Genomic DNA, 25,200 nt, shown 5'->3' with positions numbered 1-25,200 from the left:
TAATTCGCATGGATGACTGTCGAGTCCAATTGTACTTAATTTGATCTGAAAATCCACATTTTTCCAGGTAATGGTACGTTTCACCATGTTTTTGCCACTTGGGGGGCGTGGCCCAGGAGGCAGTGACGTCATGCATACCCTCCGTAGAACAGAATAGAATAAGAATAGAATAGAATAGAATAGAATGCACTTTATACTATTATGCATTGTACAGCAAGATTGAGAGATTCTCATTTTCTCTGTAAAAACACAAGTATATACAAAATAGTGCCAAAAATTATTATTTACAAGAGATTCAGAAGAAACCGGATGTTGCCTAACCACACACTTACTGGCTATATTATTGTATATATTATACAATTGAAAGAGGGGTTTGTGATAACGCCACATTTCTCATTTGAATAAAGCGTGTTTTTCACAGCGTATTTGTGAATTACATGTATTTTAATGGTCAGAGGTGCAATCTTCTAGCAGCCTCCCGTCCTTTGATGACTACGTGCTGATCATAGCAACACTCAGCATACCTGCTCACTGCACGTCATGTCAGATGGACTCAGCAATTCCACTTACCGGTAAATACTTCACAGAATAGAAATGTGAAGCCGTGCTGGTAGAAAAGGTGGAATCTGTCGGCAGCAAAGAGGGTGTGGCAGCCAGGGCTTTGATGTTTGGGTCATGAAAAGCAGCTAAAAGCATCAAACTAAAAGAAAGATGAATGGAAAAATAATGATTCGTCTCTACAAATATCTGTGACTGTGTTTTGGTGAAATATAAATTAATGTCCGTTTTCAAACTGGAATTATTAGTGTCCACAGGCACTGCATCCACACTTCAGATTATTTTAAATGATCAATTTGGGTGACAGTTACAACTTCGTGAATGAATACTTTGTCATTACAATCTGACATGCTATCAGGAGTAGAAGGAAAGTGGAGAGGTGATAGAGAGTGAAGGGAATGCAAAGAGGATGTAGGAGATGGATGAAGGCAGAGGGGTAATGAGGATGATGTGGGAGAAGAAGACGGAGGAAGGGGTGGAGGGTGACAAGAAGAGATGGAAAGGAGTTTCAGATTCCCCTCTTCCTCTCCACCTTCTTTTCTTGCCTTTTTATTTCAGGTCTGTAAAAGAGGTACAAGTAGGTACAGGTGCACCATTCATGCACCAAAAAGCAACAGAGAAGATCATCAGTCAGTTTAATGTTTCAGGGAACAAAACGGACAGTAGCAAATGAAAAGGCAGCATGGCAGTCGATTAAAAAAAAAAAAAAAACAGGCTCAGGCTGCCAGAAATTTGAAGTTACTTGAAAATAATCTACCTCTGTGACCTTATGTAGCAGCGTGCCAGGAATGTAATCCTCAGTAACTTTTAGCTGAGGTTCCCTAGACTCCTCATTATGCTCTTAGCCCAAACTTTAAAAAATAAAAATAAATCTTGCACTGTCTACTAATGACTTCAGCATCATTGTTAAAGTTACAGTAGCGCTTCATTGAAGCTATAATTAAGTGTATAGTGTGTATTTTTAAGCATACATTATGTAACACATATACAATTAATTTTTAGATCCATTAGTTTGAACCCTTGTCAAATGCATTAAAATAATTCTGATTAAGCTCAGGTAAAATATCTCATGCACCAGTACAAATAAATAAATAAAGATAAATTATGGCCTGACATAGGTGAAGTAACTGTAGCAATAGATGAAAGCAACTAACAGTGTGGCATCAGAGTCTCAGAGAACCTAGAGTTACAAATGTAACTACGGTTCTATGAATCCAGTGTTACTGGCCATTAGGAATCCACACTGCAGCTTTAAATATTAAAATAAATGAATAAATAAATAAATAAATAAATGTTATGACTTAAACCCCTCTGGATGAGAACCCCGGTTCTCTGTTATTAAAGCCCAGGGCTTTATGGGTCCGCTCTCCTCCCTGACCACCTCCCACTGACTCTCATACAGATGATAGATGAAATGTTTCATTCATCCAAAACTTTCTCCAATGTAGGAAAACATTAGGAGACAATGCAGGAAAATGTCTCTACCTGTAAAAATAATATTTTAGGTGTTTTTTGAGAAAGTTATACCCAATGCAGGGAATGTGGGGAGGAAAACAAGAATTGATCAATAGCCTGTGTAAACTGTAGCACGATGTGCCACTGCGTACTGTATATTAAAGTTCTGCAGTTAATCTCTGTCACCATAAAATTGCTTGTCACAGCCTGTCCACTACATCAACTCCAGTCTCCATTAGGCTGCAGGGAGGACAGATGAAATTAACATACAACGGCAATGTTTGGATTAAAACACGGAACCTCATTATGCGTTTCCTCTCTGCAGCAATGTTGCGCCTCGCTGAGAGCAGCCAGTGAGATCAATCCCGTGCGCCGTGCGTGCGGAGGATAAATGTAATTTCTGCTGAGTGTCCGAACATGATATCGGGAACAATCCTGCCACAAATAAAATGAACGACTCAGCAGGCATCAACCTGACGAGGGCGAGGGGGGAGGAGAAGGAGGAGGAGGTGGGGGAGGATGAAGGGTGAGGTGGGCTCGCTAGATTCCACACGGCTGATAAAAAGGGATAACTTGAATACCGTCAATCACACACCGGATACGGAGATAAATAAAAGAAACAACCACTTCATGATGATGTGTATTTTTATTATTGATAAGTTTTACATTCATTAACATCATTACGAGGTTAATATGTGCAGTGCTTATGCCATGATTCCCTTATTATTATAAACAGTAACATTATAAACACATTAATATGAGTGCACATATAAAAAGGAGAAAAACAGCCTTCAAAAAGGCACAATGTTGATAACACGCTCACACCCACCAGGCTCCAAAAATACCGGAGTCACGCTACCCAGCCAGGTAACCACACACTCGATAATTCATCGTTTGCTGCGATCTAAAGTGATGGACGACGAGACTTCGGGGATGTGACGGGTCCAGATTTTCCGTGACTCAGCCGTTTGTCATAAAAGATGCGTTAGCGCTGGCATTGAGTGAGGTGCGAGATCAGATGAGCGTTTGTCAGACTCACCGAGCAGAGTCACCGCACACTGACTGGCAGGAAAAATAAAGCCGCTGTCAGGCGTAGAAGCTGACCCACGACACGTAAAGTGACAGGTTCGCACTTTTCACTCCTGTAGCACGTGTGTCAATTCAGCACCATTTGTGAACATCTTGACCAATTTACATATTGAAAAATGGGTCAAATATGTCGAGATGTATCTCAGGAAACCAACGTTCACTTGGCCTGACGTGGATCCTCAAAAAATCTTTAGCCATAACTGAAAAATGCACAAATTTAGTGTCAAATTGAAGTTCCCTCCTCCCTCATGTCTTTACAACATAAATCACATAATCTGGACGGACGTGGACGTAACGTGAAACTTGACTCTAAAGGAGTCAAACAACTGTGATGCAGTAACTCTGTATTGATGTTAAAACAATGCATGGACACCAAGAATTATCAACATGATTCAATATCCGCTTCTGCACTCTCAGTGATAAATTCCCTCAGTTTATTTTACTTTCGCCCAGAATAAAAACTGGATTCTGTCTCGCATCTTTTGATCAGTAACTGGCCTGTCTGTCCCGACAGATGATTCACATTTTCAAGCGTGTGCAGTTGCATTAAATCTGTATTCCCTTTCAAGACCAACTCGGGCAAATAAAATGTGAACCCTACCTGTGCTGCCACGTCTGACAGGTGTGATCTTACCATATTCAGATTTGTGTGTAAACAAATATTTAGTTGTCACATTAGTCAACTCAAAAACAAATTAAGAATCACACGATATGTAGTAGTTAACAATGTGCGCAAAAAAATTGAAATTAGTGTAGCAACGGGACAGTCATTGAAAAAATTAAAAGGCACTTGTTCGTTTTCCTGGTAACAAGATGAGAAAAGCTTTTCTGTCTACTTGGCACCCCCTGCTGGTAATATCGCCAAACTGTGGCCACTTTTTCCTCAGCTTTTTCCACACACATTCAAATCTTTGTTACTTTAAGTAAGTACTTTTAAGCTGCAGTTTGGACGGAGGCGACCTTTGAATTTTCTACTGCCCCTCTGCGTTCTTGAGGACCCACACCTCGTTCCTGCGGTTGGTCAGCTTGAAGGGGCTGTCATAGCCGGCTGCGTAGTACGGCTTTTCCACGTACTGGACGCCGTCCCTCTTCAGGCTTTCTATGAGTTTCTGGAGTTCTTCGCGCTTCATATTCTCATTGGAGAAACCGCCGTATGTCCTGGAAGACAGGAAGTTATTTACTATTTTTCTAGTTGTTAAAATATTATGTCATGACATCTGCTAACACACAAACGAGCAGACTTTACATTAGTTCATTTGAACACTTTCCCCATGTTAACAGTTGGTTAATATGGCTTTGACTCTACCTGACGTATGCTGTGAGCTCCTTCCTCTCCTCGACAAACACCTCCGGGTCGCTGGGCTCAGGTGGACTGGCGTGATGCTCCTCTGGGAGGTAGAAGGATACGGTGAACTTTGACTCACATGCGGGGCCGGCTCCGGGGTCCACGCGGCACGTTACGGGGGCCGTCATCTCCACCTTCGCCTCTGAGGAACCGACACATAAACAGACTTTTAGAAACATCACATGTCACGTTGTTTTAGTTAGACAAATAAAGCAGTCACCGGTAATGAAGCTGGCATGTAATCGACTTGAGTAACATGCGATGTGGATGTGGATATTATATTTCCTAAACAATCAGCGGTGAATCAAAACTTGTATGTATCATGATGCCTGAACAGATGGCTGCTGTGTGACCACATGAAGGTGATTAAACACCGTGTTTATAGATCCGACTCTCCTTACCCTGCAGTCCTCACTAGTCAACAGCACAAACAATATATATCCCCATAAATAATGGTGCACAAACTGCTGAGTAAGACAAAAGCGGCGGCGCTGTTTCAAACTGCTGAGCAGGAACTAAAGTGCACTTTCTCTTGCATTTATTCATTAACTCCTTTATCTTGAACGGTGAAACGATTCTGCGACATTTATTAACCTGATTTGCTGCTTCTGATTCAGTGACGTTTTACCTCGTCATGTTTACCGACTCACATCGCTGGCAGAGCTTTGACAAAATACGAGTTCAACACAGCTGTATTTCACTTTGTTCAGACTGCCTGTTTTAACCTGTTCGAATAAATAAATGAAATGAAATGAAACACGGTTTTAAATTTTCACCAGCACTCACTGTTTTGATTGTTGCCTTGAATGTAGTTGAAGAGCCTGCGGAAGCCAGTGTTCATGGCTGCGTCCCACTGCGTCCCGCTCAGAGTGGTGCTCACCCACTTGGTGGCATGGTAGGTGCGGACCTCATAGTCTTCAGCCTGCGAGACGCAGACACACAAAACTGTGAGTTGCTGCAAAAGGTGACACTTTTGTTTCTCTAAATCCATTTGTTTCAGATAATGACCATGTCACTGTGTAATCTGTAAGCCAATTTGCAACAACAGCGCCACACGCACTCACTTGCCAGTATAATAGGTGCACTGGTGAACATGAATGTGTTCTTATTTAACAGTCCTGCACTAAATCCCAGCTTCATAAACTCTATGGTATTCAGCATTTGCTTAAAATAACTGAGATAATTGTTGATTCGGCTGTGTGTGCATTTTGGAGGCAGCGGTGTGTAATACAGTATTGTGTGTGTGGGGGAAATTTAAGGCACAGTTCAGCAGCATGTGTGCAAGTACAAGTCATTAGAAATAACAAAAAAAGAGCAATACAAATGACTATGCCAAAAAACAAAACAAAAAAACCCCAAAACAATAGATGCATTAATTTACCCAACTGTCCATAGAGGATTGACTAAAGTGCAAGTGTAAACAGTAAATCCAGTAAAACTGTAATTTTAGTCAGTGGGTTAAGCTAAGCAATAAAAACACTTAGTTTAACTGAATACAGTTTAACAGCACCACAAACCACAGCCTCTAAGTAATCATCCAGTTGAATCACCACATTTTGTACACTGCTTCAACATAAACTAAACATCATAACAGACAGGGAGCTAAGATTTACTGCAGGGCTGTTACGTTAGGATGGATGTACCTAATGAACTGGCAAGTTCGTGCATTTTGAAAGTGTTCACATTGGATATACATTTAAAAGTCTGTTCCCAACTCATTATGTTGTGTATGTATGTATGTATTATTATTATTGTTACTACTGACAAACCCAGAAATATGGCCTTAAATATGACATATAGACATAACAGAATTACAAAAGCATACATGTGACACCTTTAAACTGCATGCATGTCCAGTAAACAGCCAAAACACAAAGTCAGAAAGAGAAATATAACAAGTTGATCTCATTTTAAAAGCTGTCTCTTATCTCTGCAAAACAAATGGCATGTAGTTATCGTTTATCAGTCACTGCAGTTAAATCTCTAAACTGTCAACCAGACGTTTCAGCACCAACTAACTAACTAACATCACTTTATGTGTGTCTTATGTCCCATGACAGTGTAATTAACATCGGACCAAAGGTCTCATATTTTGCTCTTTTCTATTCTAAGAAACATTTACCTTTTTCTGCTCTGCTGTGAATTTTGGATTCTGCAGCCCAGTCGAGAAAAACACTTGTCCCATAGCCTTCAGCATGACTGATGAGTAGCTGGTTAAAAACCGCCTCTTCGAAGTGAAAAATATCGACAAACTCTGAAGTTTTGCAGCCACTGTAAGCATCGTATATAAAGTTAGGTAATGTCAAACCGCGCACTCAGCCTGTTACATGAACGCATCTTCGGCTGTCAAGACAACTCTGCAAAACACATCCTTAATTTTCACATTATGCAATGTATCCTTCGATGTCTACGTTTTTTATTACAGCAATTTTCATATTTTAAGTCGTATTTATAGAAAAATTACTGAATAAAGACAGAAAAAGACAATTACCACTGGGTTTACTCCCTTGCTCCTCCTCAGCAGGTTGTACAATACATACGCCTGTCTCTTCCGGTTACATAAATCTGAAATCTGATTGGCTGAGAGAGCGGAACTTCAAAATAAGAGCCCCGTGTGTCAACAATGTCGCGTCAGAGCAAATAAAACGCAGAAAGTTTCAACTTTAGTCTCCATTTAAGCTGTTGTTTGTTTCTGGTTATAGCAGCACTTACATTGCTGTAGTTGTTTAATATAATATTATACCACAATATGTAATATTAACTTTCCCAAAATAAATAAATAATATAATAAATAAAAGAAGCCCAATCTGATGTGAAAAAAAAACACTAAGTAAATGCCTGGAAATAATTCATGGTTTCAGAATAAAAAAACAAGAATTGCGTTAGTCTAGTGCAGACTCAACTGAGATTCTGTTTTACTATCAAACTACAGCCAGACACAGGAAAAGAAACAAACTATAAGCTTTGTAATATCCAAAAAGGTAAAAGTAAAGGTAAAATCCTGCCAAAAGCTCACCAACTCACTAATTATGTCAACCAGTTGAATTTTTTAAATGACACCTTTTTATGTTTTGAACAATTTAAGAACAGTATACAATATATTGGCACATTTTTTAAAAAATATAAAAAAATTGTACAATAATGGAAAAAAAAATTAAAAATGGAGTGCTTCTTTTTTTGGATGCTCCGAGGTGCTCTTTGGTGTAGCAGTAGTATTGCTATAAAGCTATAGCTACAATATTGTGTATATATGTGTCATCACTCATATATTCTGATATGTAATTCCACCAGGCAGCAGAAAGACAGTTGTGGGAACACCATCTCCCATTTATTTACCTTATTTACACTCAACTGCTTGAGAGCCAGAGAGAAAGAACATTGCAGGAGAGGAAATGAACTGATTTGCAGCATTTTAGGAAAAAAAAAAACACAACGAGGCGACATGAGGCACGAGCATAAAAGATGAGTCGGGGCACAGACGCACTCGCACACACAGTCTGCGACAGGCGCATGGATGGAAGGAAGCTGCTACATCTTCAACTGATATGATGAAACGATGGCGAGGGGTGAGCCGGTTTGCCGCTGGAGTCCGTTGTATGAGACACCGAGCAGTGAACAGACCCTGGAGAACAGTAAGATGCACAGCGGACAAGCAGGGCTGTGTTTACGGATATGGATGCATAGTTTAAGATTTGTAACCCTCTATCATATATCATCGTTAATGTGATGAAAACAAACACACGGGCGTCGCACAAACGAGGAGCTGGAAAAACCGGAACTACAGGAACATGCATTTCAATGTGCTGTAGAGACATCGACGACAACGGCAGCAGCAGCACCGCCTCTTTGTCTCCATATTGTCCAATTAGTTGAGTCCTATTCGCTACAGGTCACAGAGGCAAGGGCAGTGGAAAAAAGGCAGAGAGGCAGACGGGTTTGCAAAAATGTCTGCTGCTTACAAGGAGTCCAGATGCTATCAGCTGCAGTCACAACCTACGGAGGACCTCGATAAGCGTAAAAGCGGTTTACTAGGTGAGATTGAAATGGAAAATAAAAAAATATTCTTCTTTCATCATCAGATTAAATATGGATTAATGGACTACACGGTACCATTCCCCAAGGTTTCGTATGCTCCATAAATTAGTGCACTCTGCGGACAGGCCGTGGCCAATTAAGCTCATTCAGTCAGGGGTGGTAATTCTGGTGAATGAAGGACAGCACGTTGTCTTTGGACAGTTTCTCAGGGTCCATCCGGGTCTGAGAGTCGTGAACTATGACCCCGTCCACCCATGCCCAGAAAAGACGCTCAGAGTGGCAAACACTAAGGAAGAAGAAGAAGAAACAATAAATGTATATTTCTGGAAAAAATAAATAAATGAGCAAGTACATAATAATTAAAGAAAGAGGACGGTACGTACTGGAAGGGGGCAGCAGCATTAGCTGGCATGTCATAGGTGGACTCCTTGGTTGTCTTGTTATAAAAGAACTTCATCTTGGAGTTTTTACTGTACGCCATCGTCCACGGATCTGAAGGGAGGAGAGGACCAAGGGTTTGTCTGAATTCTTTGCTAAGAACGTAAAAAGAGCCAACATCCCTGCCAGCACACACGCTGCCCATAGGTTCACTGAGGCTCACTGTTAAAGCTCCACACACATACGGTACACACGTACCGTTGACGGTCTTAATGATGTAGAGGCCTGTGGGGAGGAAGTGGCGGTCGTCTCTACCAGTGTAGGACAGACGGGGGACGCCCTGTGAGCTCTTAGTTACCTTCATCTCTAGTCTGGATGAGGAAGGAAACGAGATGAAACTGGAGATTTCTAGACAATTTTTTTTCTAAAGATAAGCAACAAAAGTACAGATGATTATGAAAATGAGAGCAACAGTCAGCATTTAGTCACATAATACTAACAAGTGCCTCGACTTAATACTTATGACGTGGTAACTAAAGGGACGCTGCTTCGTATTTTACCTGACAAAGATTTTCTCCATTTCCTCCAGCCTGTAAACCTCCTTCACTCTGGTGAAAAGACAAGTGATTAAATATTTATTCACGACAAAAAATATTTGTTTCACATTTTGTTTTGATTGTTGGTCTTTGATTTTTATTCTATGTATCCAGCTCCTACAACATTGGTCATTTTATTGCCATATCGATCAATTAAAATGTGTTACTGGGACTTGCATCATTTTGTATTTGGTCAATAATGATAAAGCAGCGGCATTGAACAGTCCTACAACCAATCAGAGAAATTTAGCTGTAAATGAATTCATTAGCTTACATGTGTGACTAAATTTCTAAAACAATTCTGAAAAATTGATTGGTCAGCATGACCTTCGCCGGCGTGTGACTCCAGACCAACTTTCCCTCACAAAACGTTGGTGAGCGGGTTTTGTCTGGTTCGCCTCTAGGCTGCATGTTACTGTGAGTTAGTACCTGATTGGGTTCATGTCCGGTCTGCTGGGTTTGGCCACTGCCTTCACAAACTTCTCCACCATCTGGATCCTAAAAGTTTAACAAGCACAGTGTAGTAAACTTTACGAAACACTGAACCTTTCATATTGCTATTTATAATGTGTCTTTAAAGAAACAGAAACACAATGAAGCAAATATAAACAATAAACAGACATCATTTGTGATTTGTGAATTTAATAATAAGATAAATGTCTTACCGCTGGTTGAAGTGCTTATCTCTGACATCAGTGCCGTTCAGTATTAGTGCATCCATTACATGAACTGCGTTGATTCTGCGCTGAGCTTTGCCCTGGGATCAAACAGACACAGTAACATGAGCAAAAGTCCAAAGCTACAAAACTCTCTGTCCATATCTCCCCCTGCTTCATCTCTTCAGTGCCTCCTCTTACCTCGCCCTTCAGCTCTTGGACAATCTCCACGCTAAGAAGCGTGTCTCTTGGTAGCTCCAGCTTGAAATTCTCAATTTTCCTCCAGCGGACGGGATTCTTCCCATCCCACGTGTAGATCTGAGACTTCTGCGGAGGGCGAAGGGAAGCAGAGGGAGGTGAAAACAGATCACTGTGCACACACACAGCAAAGCCTCTCCACAGGATAAACAGCTTGAGGTTGAACATATCAGCCTCTAATATTTCTAGAGGAAACAGAATTGATCCCGCTCATGAAAAACAGACAGACTTTGACCTATGTGGCTTGGGCGTCCCATTACCGTATGTAATATTGTAGCAGTAAGATGCTGTCAAACAAAGGAGGACAAAAGGGCAGCCTTTCTGCACAATATCTCCCACAACCAACACACAATCAGCCGGCGTCACAGTGTAGAAGTACACCGCCTCTTAAAACTCACCCCCAGCGCCAGAAGAAAGATCTGCTCTCCACCTCCCACGATGCACCTGTAGTCCAGGATGGGACGCAACTTTTCCCGCGTGGTGTAGTCGAGCGGAGTCAGCTTGGACTGGAACAACTCCACGTCCGAATTCTGAGGTGAAACATATGGAGGGAGAAGTGGGGATGAAATTTTGCCATTATCAAGTTAGTTCATGTAGAAACGTTTTAGTTTCAAATGAAACTCACCTTGATCAGTTCGTAGAATTTGCTCTTTGGGTCGGATGAAGCAGGAGTGACTCTGGCCTTGTCTGGCACCTGGACGTAAATGGACATAAACGAGTGTATAAATAACTTGTCTATTTTTATTAGTTTTGTTAAAGTCTGCCAGTGTGTGTATCGTGTTCTCCACTCACTCCCCAGAGCTTCAGACACTCCTTCCTGATGTCAGCTTGCCGTGGCTCTGAAAGGGTCCTAGACACGTTGCCAAAGTGTAACACAGTCAGCGTCGGACATGAAAGCCACCCCAAACATACGGTTACAGCGAAGCAGCTATAAAAGAGTTACTCACGGGTCGACCACGTAAGCGTGGATCTTAGCCAAGGCCTTGATCTGGACCGCACAGAGGCTGAAACCAAATTCAATCTGTCAGAAACTCTGTTGGAAATGCAGCGACAGCAGCCTCTGAGATCACTGTGAGTTTCCTACCTCTCATTGGAGTTGACCATAAACTGGTAGAAGTCGGGGTCTTCCTTGATGATGCTCAGCGGAACCACGTCCGTAACGTCCGTGTCCTTGCCCCTGAGCTGGTTCAGCTTCAGGTTGATTTTGAACATGTATTCCCTGACGGCGTCCGAGCCGGGTTTCAGCCCACGGCACACGACGTACCTGTGGGCGGAACACGCAAGAGGAGACTTTTAAGTCACAACTATGTTGTCACAAACTGAATCCTGAATCATAGAAAACAGTGTTTCACTCACTCATCTGAGACCATTATTTAGCATTTAGCATGAGAATATTCAGAATAATAAGACAGGAAAGACAGGCCAATATAGCACACCTGCAGAAAACTGTGTGGGAAAGTCCTGCTGCACATAAACAGCAGTATTAGTTGTATATTCATTTTCATTTGTCACATAAAATACTTTGAAAAAATACTTTTTATTTTGAAATCAGGACAAAATCTGTGTAGTATTTTGAACTTGTAAAAAAGGTTTAATGTATTAATTTTCCTCCAAATAATAATATTATTGATTATGATAACAGGTGAAGAAATACCTTTATATAGAAACAAGAAATATGAGTCTGAGAGCAAAAAACTCTTCTCATTCATTCTCAATATTTTCTCAACATTTTCTCCTGCATAATCACATTTTATTTTTGCCATAAAATATGAATTCCATTACTATTACTATTCTTGATCAGTTCTATCAAGAGAAACCATTCAGATTAATTATGTGATTTTCTGCGGGTGTCTTTATAACAGCTAATGTGTGTATATTCAATAAATATTCACTTAATAATAATTTCACATAATTTCAATTAAAAAAAAATATTACAATTTGAACACATCCACATCCAAAAAGACGCACGGACGCGGTCGCACCTTTCAGAGTTGGCCGGCCTGCTGGTGACGGGCTTGAAGAGCGTGACCCGATCGAAGCAGAGGTAGAGCAGATACACCAAACCCACACTGAAGGGAGTGAAGAGGTCAAAGGTCTTACAGACAAAGTGGCCACCTGCAGAGGACAAGAGAGACACAATGATACAGCAATTACACAACAAAACGTTTCAAAGAGTTCCAGCCAGTTTCAATCCACTCATTCATGCTTATTTATTTATACACAAACCTGTCCTGAGTGTAGACATGGCAGTGAGGAACTGGCAGAGCAGCAGCTGTTTGCTCAGGATCTCCTGGATGTTCTCTTGGCCTTCCACAGAGAAACCCTACCAGAGGAAGAGATCACACCAAAACCAAAGCAAACATTAAACAGAAAGTTCAACCCAACAACATCTTTTATGCCTAAAATCGTAGTCTACAAACGCATCCTTACTCCATCCGCCATGAGGAAGTGCAGCCCTCTCCTCTCTGTGCTCTCCATGATAAAGTTTCGGAAGGCGGTCACGTTTTCAGGTCGCGTGATGTCACCGTCTCCGTCCACCCCTCCCTCACCTGGGACGCGTAGAGGTCACCGAGTCACTGAATCATTCATAACCTGAAACATAACCTGCGTCCCGTCTCCCCCAGGTGCGACGTGACGGTTTTACCAACTTACCATAATAGGGCTCGAACAGCTCGCTCGGCGCCGCGTAGAAATCTTCCAGTTTGAAGTCGCAGGGTCCCTTCAGCGTCATGCCAAAGCCCTTGGCGTGCCAGCGTCTCTTCCACAGTATGTACTCCGAAAAGCCTCCGGGCCCGGCGCAGACGTCACCGAAGTACAGAAGCTCGCCCTCGCGGTCCTTCGTCAGAGGTTTCTAAACAGCGAGGTTTTTTTGTTTGTTTTTATCTCACCATCTGTTTAAATGATCTGGTGTGGCCGTGATCCGACAGAACCCACTCACCCCATGAGAGTCCTTTGGGTTGGTGAACATGTTGTCGAAGCAGTGGTCGATGTTGGCCATTTTCATGGCTGCCCTAAATACAGAAGGTACGATACGTCGTTGTCTTGTCATTATTTGACTCAACATAATGCTCAGTAAATCATGTGATAAGTAAATAGCTGAGTAATTAACTGATTTTATGAATTAATATATACGACAATGTGTATCAAACAACAAAAGAAATGGAAAGAAATAGACTGACCTGTTGAGGAAGATCCCTCCTCTAATGGTCTCGTAAGGGTTGGAGCGTGTCCGGGCTCTCCTCATCTCCTCCCCCTCCAATGTATCGAACACCGTCTAAAAGTCAAACAGTCGCAGTGGTCACAGCTCAGGAATGTATAATATGAATGATTTGACACATTACATAGATCGTAAGGTAGAGCTCTGTGCACAGAGAAATCCTTTGTTGCAAACTTATATTTTTTGATACAACTCACCTTACACCTTAGAAGAGTGTGCAGCAGATCTTCTGAGCAAAACTCTATCTCATCTTCAATCTTGAGTTTTCTCTATACAGCGCAAAACGCAAAAGTTAAATACGTGTGCAAAGCAGATGCGTTGGTTTTAGGTACTACGCGTCTTTGCGCTTACTTCTCCCAAAGTCATCCAGTCCCTGAGCTCATCCGCATCCGGGATCTCTGTGGTGCATTCTGGGAACCAGTCGACTTTCTCTACAGCACTGGGCTGTGAAGACGAATGGGAAAACAAGTATAAGTACGTTACAGCTGCTGCTGATTCTCCTTTTGTATTTTAAGCCTTAAAATAGATCAAAATTGCTTAAAAAAAATAATTAAAAAAAATAGAAATGGTTATTATCACTATTGTCTACCTCTGGTTCATCACGCCAGTCAACGTTCAGTTCTCCCTGGAAACCCTGCAGTGTGAGGCCGAGACCCCTTCTCCCACGCTGGGTAGAAGCCTCCACGATCTCTTTGCGTCCCTGTCCGAACTTTCCTAGACCTTCGCCTTCTCTGAAGCCCATTTTTGCCTGAAGGTGAGAGAGGTAACGGAAAAGAAGGGAGTTAATGAATTGAATATTTTGCAGGAGTTTGATGAAATAACGCGTACCATTCTCAAAAACATTCATGGCATGTAACTGTGAGACATCTTAGCTTCGAGAGCTTTCTGATCCTTTACCATGAGCTTCTGTGAGACACTGTTGTACATGGAGAAGTTGGATGAGGCCTGTGCGGAGGCATCACTTTCCAGGGCATCAAAGGACGATGATGACGATATGGAGGGCATGGAGAACCCGGGTTTGTGATCCTCCTGGTCGCTGAGGGAGTCATTTTGGCTCGAGTCTGGAGAGGACAAAACCACAAATACACATGCACAAACCATCCAGTCAAAAACAAAACCATGCTTAATATGAATTTTTATTTGAAATCATGTCATCCATCCTTAACGGGGTACACATTTTTCTACCTTGTCTGGATAATCGTGACTCATCGTCTGAGCTGCTGTTGTCTCGACGTCTCTTTGTCCCGTGTTGCGGTGAGAACGCTGGATCACTTCTTCTCTTCATTGTGCCTGGAGGAGAGCAGAGAGGATCAGAATATGTGATGAAGTGCAACAGCACACAGAGGGCATCGGGGGAAAACAGCTGACTGTGACAAGAATATATATCGACCAAATACTGGTCTTACTGACAGCAGTGTACCATTCAAGCTACCTTTTCTAGACAATCCATATATTCACCTATTGTTCCTTCATTTCTTATTACATGTAGTGTTGCATCAATTTTGCTCTGGCAAAATGTTGTGTTAGTGACTTGTGGCCTGAAGTGCACGTCATGTGATTATACTGACAGTTGTTCGACAAATTACTCTGACTGATTTCGTGCTCTTTCAAAAATAGTGTAATTGAGGTCTAGCTGAAAGAGCAATGAAACAGAGTACAGTTAACTTGGTAAAATGAAGATGTTCAGCACACGTTCAACCAACAAACGCAAAACAAAAACACTGGTATTAAAACTGCCTACAAATCAGTGTTAAACACATGCATCGGACAAGCAACTCACAATCAGTGCTACTTGTTTATTTTTCTCATTATATAATACCTTTAATATCACTTTAGGCAGTCAAAATGATCATCCTAGTGACTAAGTATTAAATGATCAGATTTTCTACATGTCTGATACATGGAGATCAATCTACGTGAACTAACTTAATCATTTCTCCATGAATGCTGAGTGTTCTGCTCTGAACATAGAAATAGTTGGTCTACATTTAGAGTAATCTGCATTTTCTGGGGTAGAAAAAAGTCTCCATTAAAAACTCAATCTGAAACACGTGTGATCAGTAACAAAGAAACACATCTAATATCTAACAAGTGTATTGTTGACAAGTCTGTACATAAAGCACAAATAAACGGCTCATTTAGTTATTATGGACGTCTGGTCCCCATAAGTTCCTCTCGTGCATTAACATCCATTCACAAGAGGCGTAAACTGTGACGACGTGTCACAACAAGAACAATACCTTGTTAGTCCAAACAGCCAGAACTGGACAAATATAACGTAAAAATCTCCAGATCTAAAGAACCGTCCCACTTATATGAACCGTTATCTACTGTTATGCTGCACATAGTTTAGAGACTGACCAAGTCTCCCAACTATATCTCCAGCAAGAGAGCACGGCCTCAGTAAACACATTTAAAAGGTTAATGTCAGTGTCAGTGTTTTCAGTGAAACGAAACTGCGCAGCTTTAGCTGTTAGCTTGCTACGTTAGCCAGCTAAATTTTACCAGCTCAGAAGGAAAACTTGACTCTTCTGTGTTGACACAGCATCGACAGAACGTTAAGTCCACATATGTTCCGAAATTTCCAACTTATGATTTTATTGGTCAGAAAAATACTGCAGTAAACACACTGTTTTGAAGTTTACATTAGCCCGCGTTCTGTTTTTAGAGCGTTCATGGGTCCTTCCTGATGTCACGGCGCACAGTAATGACGCAACACATGCAAAGTCTGTCTTCCCAAGTGCCGCTGGTTTTAGTTGTATTTATGTGTTAAACTTAGTTTATTTCTTTCTTCAAATTATTAGTGTGGATGCCCAGAGGATATAAGTTGATTGTATCAAACAGATTCGATGCTTGTATGATGTCATTGGTGAAATAGTCCTGCATTAGTTTGAATGAACAGAAATATGATTAAATTAATCTCTATGTCTCATCTGTAGCCAGACTGAAAATGGTGACTGTAAATGGTTACATCTGACACAACAATACACATCCATATTAATCCGTATTAAAAATCAAGCTGTCAAAAAAGTGAGTATTCGATAAATACCCTTTGAATGCCTTAATGATAGTTTGAGTGCAGTTTAACCGACTTGTATTTCCTTATACCAAAGAATAACATTAGCTGGCACAATGTACACAATAATAATAATCTAAATTGCATTGTTTCTCTCGTGGTTAAGTGATTAGGTTTTCCTTTAATCTGTCTTGCATGCCTGCACGATCGGGCTAATCTGTTCCTGGCATGTGAATTCAGGGATCCTGAACTGTCTGTCAACATATTTAAGAGGCTGTTTTCCACAATACTTTGCCAACATTTATAGCATTTTTCCATTTCCTGTGAGAAATAAATGTACCAAGGGACGTGTCAACACAATCTTTTTTTACTCTAGACAGTCTGAACATTGAATGAATGTTTTTTTTTTTTTTTTTTTTGTCTCACAAGTTAAATTTAAAATTCTCTTGCAGCACTTTCAAACTATGATCAATGAACAATGCACAACAGATTCTATGGGGTTCCCACTAAATGTTCCTCCATTTGTGATTCAGCTTAACGCGGATCTGTCACTGCACTGCATGCCTTCAGCGATGAGACGGTGAAATCCTTCTTAGAAGAAACGGTGTCAGTTCTCTGTTTTTGTGACACCAAAGGGATAACAAGAGGGCAATGCTTCCTTAAAGTAATTCTTTAAAAGATTTGGCAAAACAAGAAAGCTAGGTCAGTTAAAAGCTTTGATTTTGTGTCATAAATGTGAATAAAATAGATTTGTGGGTTTGCATATATGTTAGTTTACATTCCAGCTTGCTTTTTATACATCATGCTGACTAAAGTGGGCCTGCCACCCACAATCCTGGAAAAAGAGGTATAAAAACACAGTAAATTGGTTTATTATTGATGAAATGTCATCAAAGTCAAGGTCATGCGTGCAGACAGAATGTTTATTTATGCTTCTTACACTCGTCCCAGAATCCTCTGTACCATTGTTGTAAAGGGGGTCACCTTTTAATCATTTAATTGTTAAAACTGCCCCACGCTGACCTATGCTGACGTCAGGGCAGCGTTGCTTTGTGATCCGCTGATTGGGGTTATGCGTTTCTCCCGTTCATAACTAGTGGCTGATGTGTTTGTCTCACAAGTAAATTAATCCACAGTGACGGGTTGCTCTGCTAATCCATCACTGACACATAACGCACATCCACACAAAGACACGCACACTAATACAGCCCGACACCATGTGACGGCTTACGCAATGAAGCCAAAGCCTTTATATAGCACCTGTAGAGGCTCGGCTGCCTCAGGAGGGAGCGCCACGGCCCAGGTGTGTGTCGTGTATCTGACTGAGGAGTGACTGTGTGTCTTTGGACGCAAGGGAAGGACGCTACTGCTGCCGCTGCTGCTGCTGCTGGGGCCAGCCTGGTGGAGAAGACCGAGGACAAAGAGGCGCGCGGCGCAAAGAAGCAAAGGGACTACGGGCGGCAGAGTTGCCTAGCAGAAAGTCCTGAGGGCCGGCTGCAGAGGGGCTTTGTGGTCTCAGCTGTGAAACTCTGGAGAGAACCACAACAACAATGTTTTTTCGGATCCCTCGACTGACCCCTGGATATATTAGATACCTCCAGGTGCGTAAGATGCTTTAGGGCAACTTTCCTCTTTAGATAGATCAGTGATTAGTCTGGGACTTCAAAGAACATCTGCAGTGCAACAGCGGAGGAAATTCCATTAGACCATCTAATAGCATCTAATAACAAACAACTGTTGAGCTGAACAGTGCGGGGCCTGCACATTTCCCTGCGCTTCAGAAAGAAACGCTTTTGCACTTTCAGTGTGAAAATTTTAAACTTATCAAAACAGGTTTCTTTCGGTTTATGATTCATTTATTTTTAGCTAAGAAAATCTTTAAATATTATTATTAGAGTTGTACTAAGTTGTATGAATTCTGCAAAGCCCTAAAAGCTCACTTTAAATGATACCAATGGAGCGGTGCTTTCCGTTTGTGTCATAGCAGGATTTAAACTAGAGGCTTACAGCAGCAGCCTGCCTTTGAATGGATTGGAATTAGGAGATGCCTTAGCTCCCCCGGGGTCAGGTCATTGCCCTCTAATTGGATCTCCAGAGGAACAGCATAACATCCTCCAGAGCTCTGCAGCTGGATTTAGAAACCTACAGTACAGCCTGTGTTTGTTCTAAAACACGGACCGCGTCAACCTCATTATCTCCGTTGGTCCACGTTCACGTTTAAACGCTCTCAGTGCGTGTGATAACAGTTTTTGTAAATAGAAACTCAAGATTGTTTTTGATCTTCTGCGAGAAACAATACTCGTGAGCTGAGAAAAATGGATTTTAAATGCATTTTTAACCCCATCTCTTCATTATTAGTATTATTATTATTTTGAATCACCAAATTTGAAGGTCCATAGAATCATAGAAAATACTGAATTTATATCCAACTTTAGGCCTCGTCTTGGACTGTGAGACAGTAAATAACCAAATGTTTACTGATTATAAAATCACACAAAAATGGAGTTTCTAGTGCGGCTCTTCCCTTATGGTAAGACCATCGCCGGGATGAGGCAAGTGTGCGACCAGGGTCACCTCTTTACGGACTCCGCTGTCGCCAGGAGGAACGTTGCCATGGCTGAGTCCGTGGCTTTGTCGTCAGTGGCGACGACGGTGCCCGTTGGTGGTTGCCGTGGCTGCGTGGGCGTTGGTGACCCCTGCTCTCTCTTTCAGACTCAGGCAGCCCAGACAATGCTGCAGAGCCGGGAGGGCCCCGTCATGTCGCGCATGGCCGTCCTGCTGGGTTTCATGGGCATCGGCATGTCCGGCTACAGCACCCGCCAACTCACGCTGCACTACAAGCCGTCCAGTCACCTCTTCAGATGAGAAGTGATGGAGGACACACGCTTTACCAAAAAGGACAAGGCGTTGCGGACAAGCCAGCAATTCTAGCTTAGAAACTATCCATCACAAAATTGTTACATTTTTATTTTTACATAAAGGTTTATCATTCGGTCTCTAGTTATGCTAAGCTAACCAGCTTTAGACTCATATTTAAACCAGTTGATATGTTATCAATTAAAAAAAAAAAAAAAGATTCAGAATATTTCCAAAAATATCATTCTTCCTCTTCTTAAACAGCAACTTGGAAAAACTGTCAATATTGAATATTAGCAATATAAAGAACACTGCATGTGGTTCAAGTTTAACATCACACATGTTTTATTACAGTGTTTGAGTTGACAGGATAGTTGCCTTAAGGATGCACAAAAAATGCTGAAAAGGAGCGGAAAAAAACTTTTAAACTACCTCTCCCTTAAAGCATGGTGAAGTTTTTTTGTTATTATTATTATTATTGCTTGTGACTGAAGCAGAAAGGCAGCTTTGATTTGGTTGATGTTGCACTTGAACCACAGTTACCTTCCCGCGTCCCGTGCCTTATCATGGGATTACTCAGTCAGAAAAGCGCTAAACACAAATGATCTAAAAGTGGTTAAAGACGCTAAACACAGCTGAGCCACACCTCAAGAATTCCCATCCAAAAAAAACCCGATCTTTTAATCACTCTTACTTTCTTTCTGGCGTTTTGGCAATTTCCATGATGCAGCACAGAGGACTGGATTTATTAGGTAACAGAAACAGAGAGAGAAATCCTGCCATAAGCGATGTCAATCTAACTGGAATTGACATTATTAGTTTCTCTTTCCAAAATACCAAGCAAGTAAACTCTGTTCGGCTGCACGAAAAAAAAAACACGAAATGTGTAATATCTGAGGTTCTGACGATGCTACACTTTGCACTTTGTGTACATAACTTGTACATAATCACTCAGATGCTGATTGAGATTAGTAGTGTGGGACATGGAGTGCTGTCAGCCCGTGTTGTGAGCTGGACTGGGAGATGTCCAGCTGGATTAACAGCCAGCAGCGCTGTGTTGTTGTCAGGCAGAGGGACCAGGACAGCCACCCTGGATACCACCTGGAACAACATGTGAATCCACCCGGATCTCTCCCAGTTGTACACCACTGTCAGATAACGTGAATGTAGGTGAATGACCGCTACAGGTCTCTTAACATAGATAGAATTTATTTTTGTTGTTGTTGTTTTTTCTGTATATCTGTTGTGTGTGTGTGTGTGTATTTTGTAATGAAAATGTAAAACTTTACAGCACATGAATGTATCGAGCAGGGTATCGTGTCGTGACGTCCAGGCTGAAGCAACTGGAGGACACGACTACAGTTATCGGCACGTAAACAGGTCACACGGCGCGATCCCCGTCCTCTATTAAACCAGCTTATACTTGTGACACAGGTCACTGATGCTGAAATGGTGGCGAGCGTGACACAGCGAGACAGTGTAGTTATTTACGTCCTTGCATTCCTGGGATTCTCACTGGACAAGGGATTTCAAATGAGAAGGAGAGGACAAGTTTAAATACTGCCGTTGCTTTACATTTAAGTTTAGCTCGTTTCTTAGATTCATGGGGAATGAAGGCATGAAATGTCTTGAGTACTGTAAATAAAAGTAGTGTCTGAGTGTATATTTATTCCAACTGTATGTGCATTAACGTGGTTTGTCAGGAACTTTCCCTGTGATTCAATTAAAGGTCATTTTGACACATGAGACTAAAGATTCAAGATTCTTTATTGTCGAATAATCTGTATTTGCAACACCGTTACCATTAAATACAATAAATAAAATCAAATAAAAAGAGATGCAAAGGGTAAAAAATATCTGTGGCAATATAAGATAAATATATAGGAACAGCATAAGGTGAAATTGTGCAGGATCCATGCAGGCGTCTTGTATAATTTGTGTGAGTTTTATATATAGTTCAGCACTTTGCAGAACCCAGACTCGGAGTGGAGGGAAGCAGAAGGAAGCACATATGCAGTTCAGTCTGGGTGGAATAATTCTTAAGTCTAATTTTCTTCCCTAAATATTCAGCAAAACACGCAAACACACATTTTTTTCACTATTTAATCTTCCTGTATATGTGTTAATTAATGAACAGAACTAGTTTACAACCCCCTGTAATTTTCCGAATGATTAATTGATTCACATCCCAGATTTCTGAAACACAACAATAAATATAAATACAATCTTTGTCCACTAGGTGTCAGCATATATTTCTATCAGCCGTTTCCTGGGATCGAGGCAACAAGTGCATGTAGAGGTGGAGCCACCTCTACATTAGCCGTGATATGAGATTGCGCCGGGGGAAATGACACCCATTCCTTGTCAAAACAGTGGAGTACTATCAGCAGAATAAACAGGGAAAAGGGTAATTAAGTAAATTTCCACTGCAGGCCCACCTCATTTAATAATAATTGCATCTTTTTTTTTTTAATGTTCACAAGAAAAGGTTCTTCTCAATGAGTTCTTAAATTACACTTGCCTTGTTGTGTTTGGCAGGAGCATGCCAGTGTTTTTTCTAGTTTGTTCCTCTTTTTTTTTCTTTTTTTTTCCTAAAATCGTGATGTTGTGTCCTACGGTTTTCTCTCGCTAATCAATCTGCTCACCAGTCACTTTTTACCTCTGCTAGTCAGCTGCTGGAAACTGATGCGAAAGAGTAAGGCGCGGAGTTTTGAGCCTGTTCTTTATTGATGTAAGCTGCTTTGGGAACGAGACCAAATCTATCCCAGTAGGAGCCAGCCGGGCGTGGGGGGGGGGGGGGGGGGTTACAGTTGTGCCACTCACAGATTAGAGCTGAGCTTCATGGAAAAAAAACATGTGGAAATATACTGGGAGCTTGCAACACCTGCTTTGTGGTTTGACTTTAATAGATAAACATATTTACTCCGGTGCTGCTGTCAGAGGCCTTTTGTCCCATTTGTCTGGCCTTTTCATTTTTATTTATTTATTTATTTTTGCTTTTATGACGTTCAGCTCCTTAGGCAAGAAAGGAGACACACAGAAAAAAAAAACTTTGCCTCACTCTCACAAACGCACACACACACAAACAGAGGTCCTTTGTCAGTGTGTGTGTTTCCGTGCCGTCTCCTCAGGAGGCTCTTGTTACCTTCCCTTGCAGCCGGCAACAAAGAGCCGAATGTCTTTTCTGCTCGAGAGATGGGTGAGAAGGGGCGAGGGGCATACCCAGAAAACATTTTTTTTTGTGTGTGCTCGATGCTGCCGGTGTTTGTGTTCACGCATCGTATGCGCCCCGAGATTATTTTCAGCGCGACGTCTCCTTTTATTCTTACCTCACCTGTATCAAATAGAGAATGCGGTGTTCGCTACACCTGGGCGTGCTCGGGTGAACCAAGTGCAGCGATTGAGCTTGAAAGTTAGGAGTCGAGGCAGTATTTCTGACAAAAGAGGTAACAAAATACACACAATATCATCTGTAGACGGTTGTGCAAAGGCGGCAACAGGCAATAGGCTCATTATTGTAGCTGTAGAGCAGTCAAACTCATTTTAGTTTGGGGCCACATACAGCCCAGTTTGATCTCGAGTGGGCCGGACAAGTAACATAACAGAATAACAGTAAGAAAATTAGGAGAATGTTTGCATTTAATGAACTATCCTTTAAAACAAATAGAATTTATTAAGAAAAATAAGTGTAATTTGGTCTCATTGTTGTCTCATCGTTGTGTTCTGTCCACTTCTCTGACTAAAACAGTGGACAAATTAGGGATAACTGTTGTTTTCATTGAAAGAATCGCAGTCTTCTATGTCATTTTCCCAAATTCATGCCGCGGGCCAGATCAGACCCTCCGCTTTTGGCTTGAGAAAAGAAGCATTCTTCTCACGTATCACGTTCTCACCGGCTCCAGCTCCTACCATCCAGTGTGCACCTTGGTGACGGTAACATGTCCCAGAGCAAGACAATGAATCTCCGTCTGCTCGTCGCTTGTAGATCGTGAACCTTCTTCACAGACGTTCTCCTGGGTGTCGAATGACTTCTGGGCGCTAGGAAAGATGTTTTTCTACCCAACAAATTGTTTTTTTTTTGTTTTTAACTAACTTTAAGTGCTTAGAGTAGTGGTTAAGTGCTTAATCTTAGCTGTCCTCACTCTAGTGACTTAAATATGTTTTGATTATATTCAGCACAGTCTCTATTTGTTTAGTTGTCAACAATTAATTTACTGTCTTGGCATGCCCTCTTGAACAGTTTATATCATAGCCAGTAGTTTATTTATATTAAAAAAAAAATGGCAAGACATCTCGTCTCGCACAGATTCTCATGTACATACACAAACATAAGATGTAAACACACTTGCGAAACACATGTTCCGACATGTTCAGCACGTATCTTTTTTTAGCTCGCTGGATTTGTCTGTTGTGCTGTTTATGTGAGTGTGTGTGTGTGTGTGTGTGTGTGTGTGTGTGTGTGTGTGTGAGTGTTTGTGTGTGTGTTCCCGGTGACGCAGCACATTCCTCTTCCTCTGTTTAAACGGCTCTTCATCAGCAGCGGAAGAGCTTGGCCTCGTTTACTTTGAGCTCATTAACACGCCCTCACGTACAGGAGTTAATTGTCTGTTGCGGCGCCCTTCCCGTGCAATCATGGCAATCACAAACAACACCGGGCGCTAGCAGATACGCTCCCCCAACAGGAAACCTGAATTCAATCCGTAATGTCTGGAACATTGTGAAGGCGTTTTTATTGCAACTAATTGCTTTTTCGTGGGCTTATTCATAGACAGAAACGGCTGCCGCGTGGACATGTGACGTTACCTGGCAGCTTATTTCCAAACACTAAAGAGGAGCTGTGTATGCCGAGACACATCCAGTCTATTTTTGGTGCCAAACTGATGAGGTGTGACCAAAAAAATCGCCTTGTTGTAAATCTTTTTGTGCTCAAGCATCCGATTACATCTCTTTGATAATGTGTCTGCAAAACAGGCTCCTTGTTTGTGTGGGGCAAATTCATAAATGACATGAATGGGATTCATTTCCTTTAAAGCCCGAAACCAAATGAGAGAAAGACCACTATTTTCCAAGGAGCCACACTTTAAATTCACAGATGTCCAAAACTCAAACTTAAACCTGTTCTGCGGCTTCAAGATCCTCAAGTGTGTTCCTCTAACTCGTTTCTGTTTGCTAGTCTCTCCTTCTGTCCACCTTGCCTACAAAGAGAAGTGTTTAATGAGTCTGTCGCTGACAGTCCTGGTCTGAAAAACACAGAGGGTAGAAGTAAAGAGAGAAAACAGTGAAAAGAGGTGCACTATTAAATTTATCCAGAGCCAACTGTGTAAACCAAATTATAAGTTTCTGAAACAATTCAGACTTGGATGCTACAACGTCCTATATTTCCTTAAATGCCACACTGTTAAAGCTAGAGCAATAATATAACTGCAGTGAGATGATGTTTGGTAGCAAACACACTTAATATAAAGAGATTTAAATCACTTTTCATTAAGAACTGTTCATTAAAGCGCGGCTCAGCAGAGTCTCCAAGGAACATCTTTGTGAGCTGGCCCCGAACTTAATTAAAACTTTAATCTGTGTTCCTGGCCAACAAGTTCTAAAGTGACGACCTGCGGATCTCATCAGATAGTTGCTGTGTCACACTTAATCTCAGCTGGCTCCTTCTGTTTGCTTCTGTAACCACGCCAGGGATTAATGCTGCGTGTCAAAAATAACCTCTGTCTTATAGGAAGTAATGTGTGCAA

The 25,200-nt window shown here is 41.5% G+C and overlaps 2 protein-coding genes across 3 annotated transcripts; both read right to left on the bottom strand.

Annotated features, from left to right (window-relative positions):
- Window positions 1-2,640: 2,640 nt before the first annotated feature.
- hebp2 (heme binding protein 2) lies at window positions 2,641-7,028 on the bottom strand. The gene is made up of 5 exons (XM_047574398.1): window positions 6,939-7,028; window positions 6,570-6,718; window positions 5,234-5,369; window positions 4,409-4,589; window positions 2,641-4,260 (listed from the first exon to the last, which is right to left on the bottom strand). Exons 2-5 carry the CDS (start codon window positions 6,642-6,644, stop codon window positions 4,074-4,076), a joined length of 579 nt encoding a protein of 192 aa, XP_047430354.1. The 5' UTR covers window positions 6,645-6,718; window positions 6,939-7,028; the 3' UTR covers window positions 2,641-4,073.
- A 720-nt stretch (window positions 7,029-7,748) lies between these two features.
- On the bottom strand, window positions 7,749-16,279 carry cmtr1 (cap methyltransferase 1). 2 transcript variants are annotated; one of them, XM_047574279.1, is made up of 24 exons: window positions 16,093-16,279; window positions 14,773-14,877; window positions 14,485-14,648; window positions 14,177-14,335; window positions 13,939-14,031; window positions 13,785-13,856; window positions 13,550-13,644; window positions 13,309-13,381; window positions 13,023-13,221; window positions 12,801-12,919; window positions 12,597-12,693; window positions 12,353-12,485; window positions 11,455-11,634; window positions 11,318-11,374; window positions 11,163-11,220; window positions 10,996-11,064; window positions 10,769-10,900; window positions 10,314-10,439; window positions 10,122-10,213; window positions 9,886-9,954; window positions 9,421-9,468; window positions 9,119-9,231; window positions 8,866-8,974; window positions 7,749-8,768 (listed from the first exon to the last, which is right to left on the bottom strand). In XM_047574279.1, exons 2-24 carry the CDS (start codon window positions 14,870-14,872, stop codon window positions 8,633-8,635), a joined length of 2,493 nt encoding a protein of 830 aa, XP_047430235.1. In that variant the 5' UTR covers window positions 14,873-14,877; window positions 16,093-16,279; the 3' UTR covers window positions 7,749-8,632. The 2 variants fall into 2 exon arrangements, with proteins under 2 accessions (XP_047430235.1, XP_047430236.1); XM_047574280.1 differs by lacking the exon at window positions 16,093-16,279 and adding an exon at window positions 15,828-16,032.
- Between the last annotated feature and the right edge of the window lie 8,921 nt (window positions 16,280-25,200).

The sequence above is a fragment of the Mugil cephalus genome, chromosome 21, assembly GCF_022458985.1.
Source record: "Mugil cephalus isolate CIBA_MC_2020 chromosome 21, CIBA_Mcephalus_1.1, whole genome shotgun sequence".
In the NCBI taxonomy this organism is placed as follows: Eukaryota; Metazoa; Chordata; class Actinopteri; order Mugiliformes; family Mugilidae; genus Mugil; species Mugil cephalus.
This window is presented reverse-complemented; position numbering and strand designations above follow the sequence as displayed.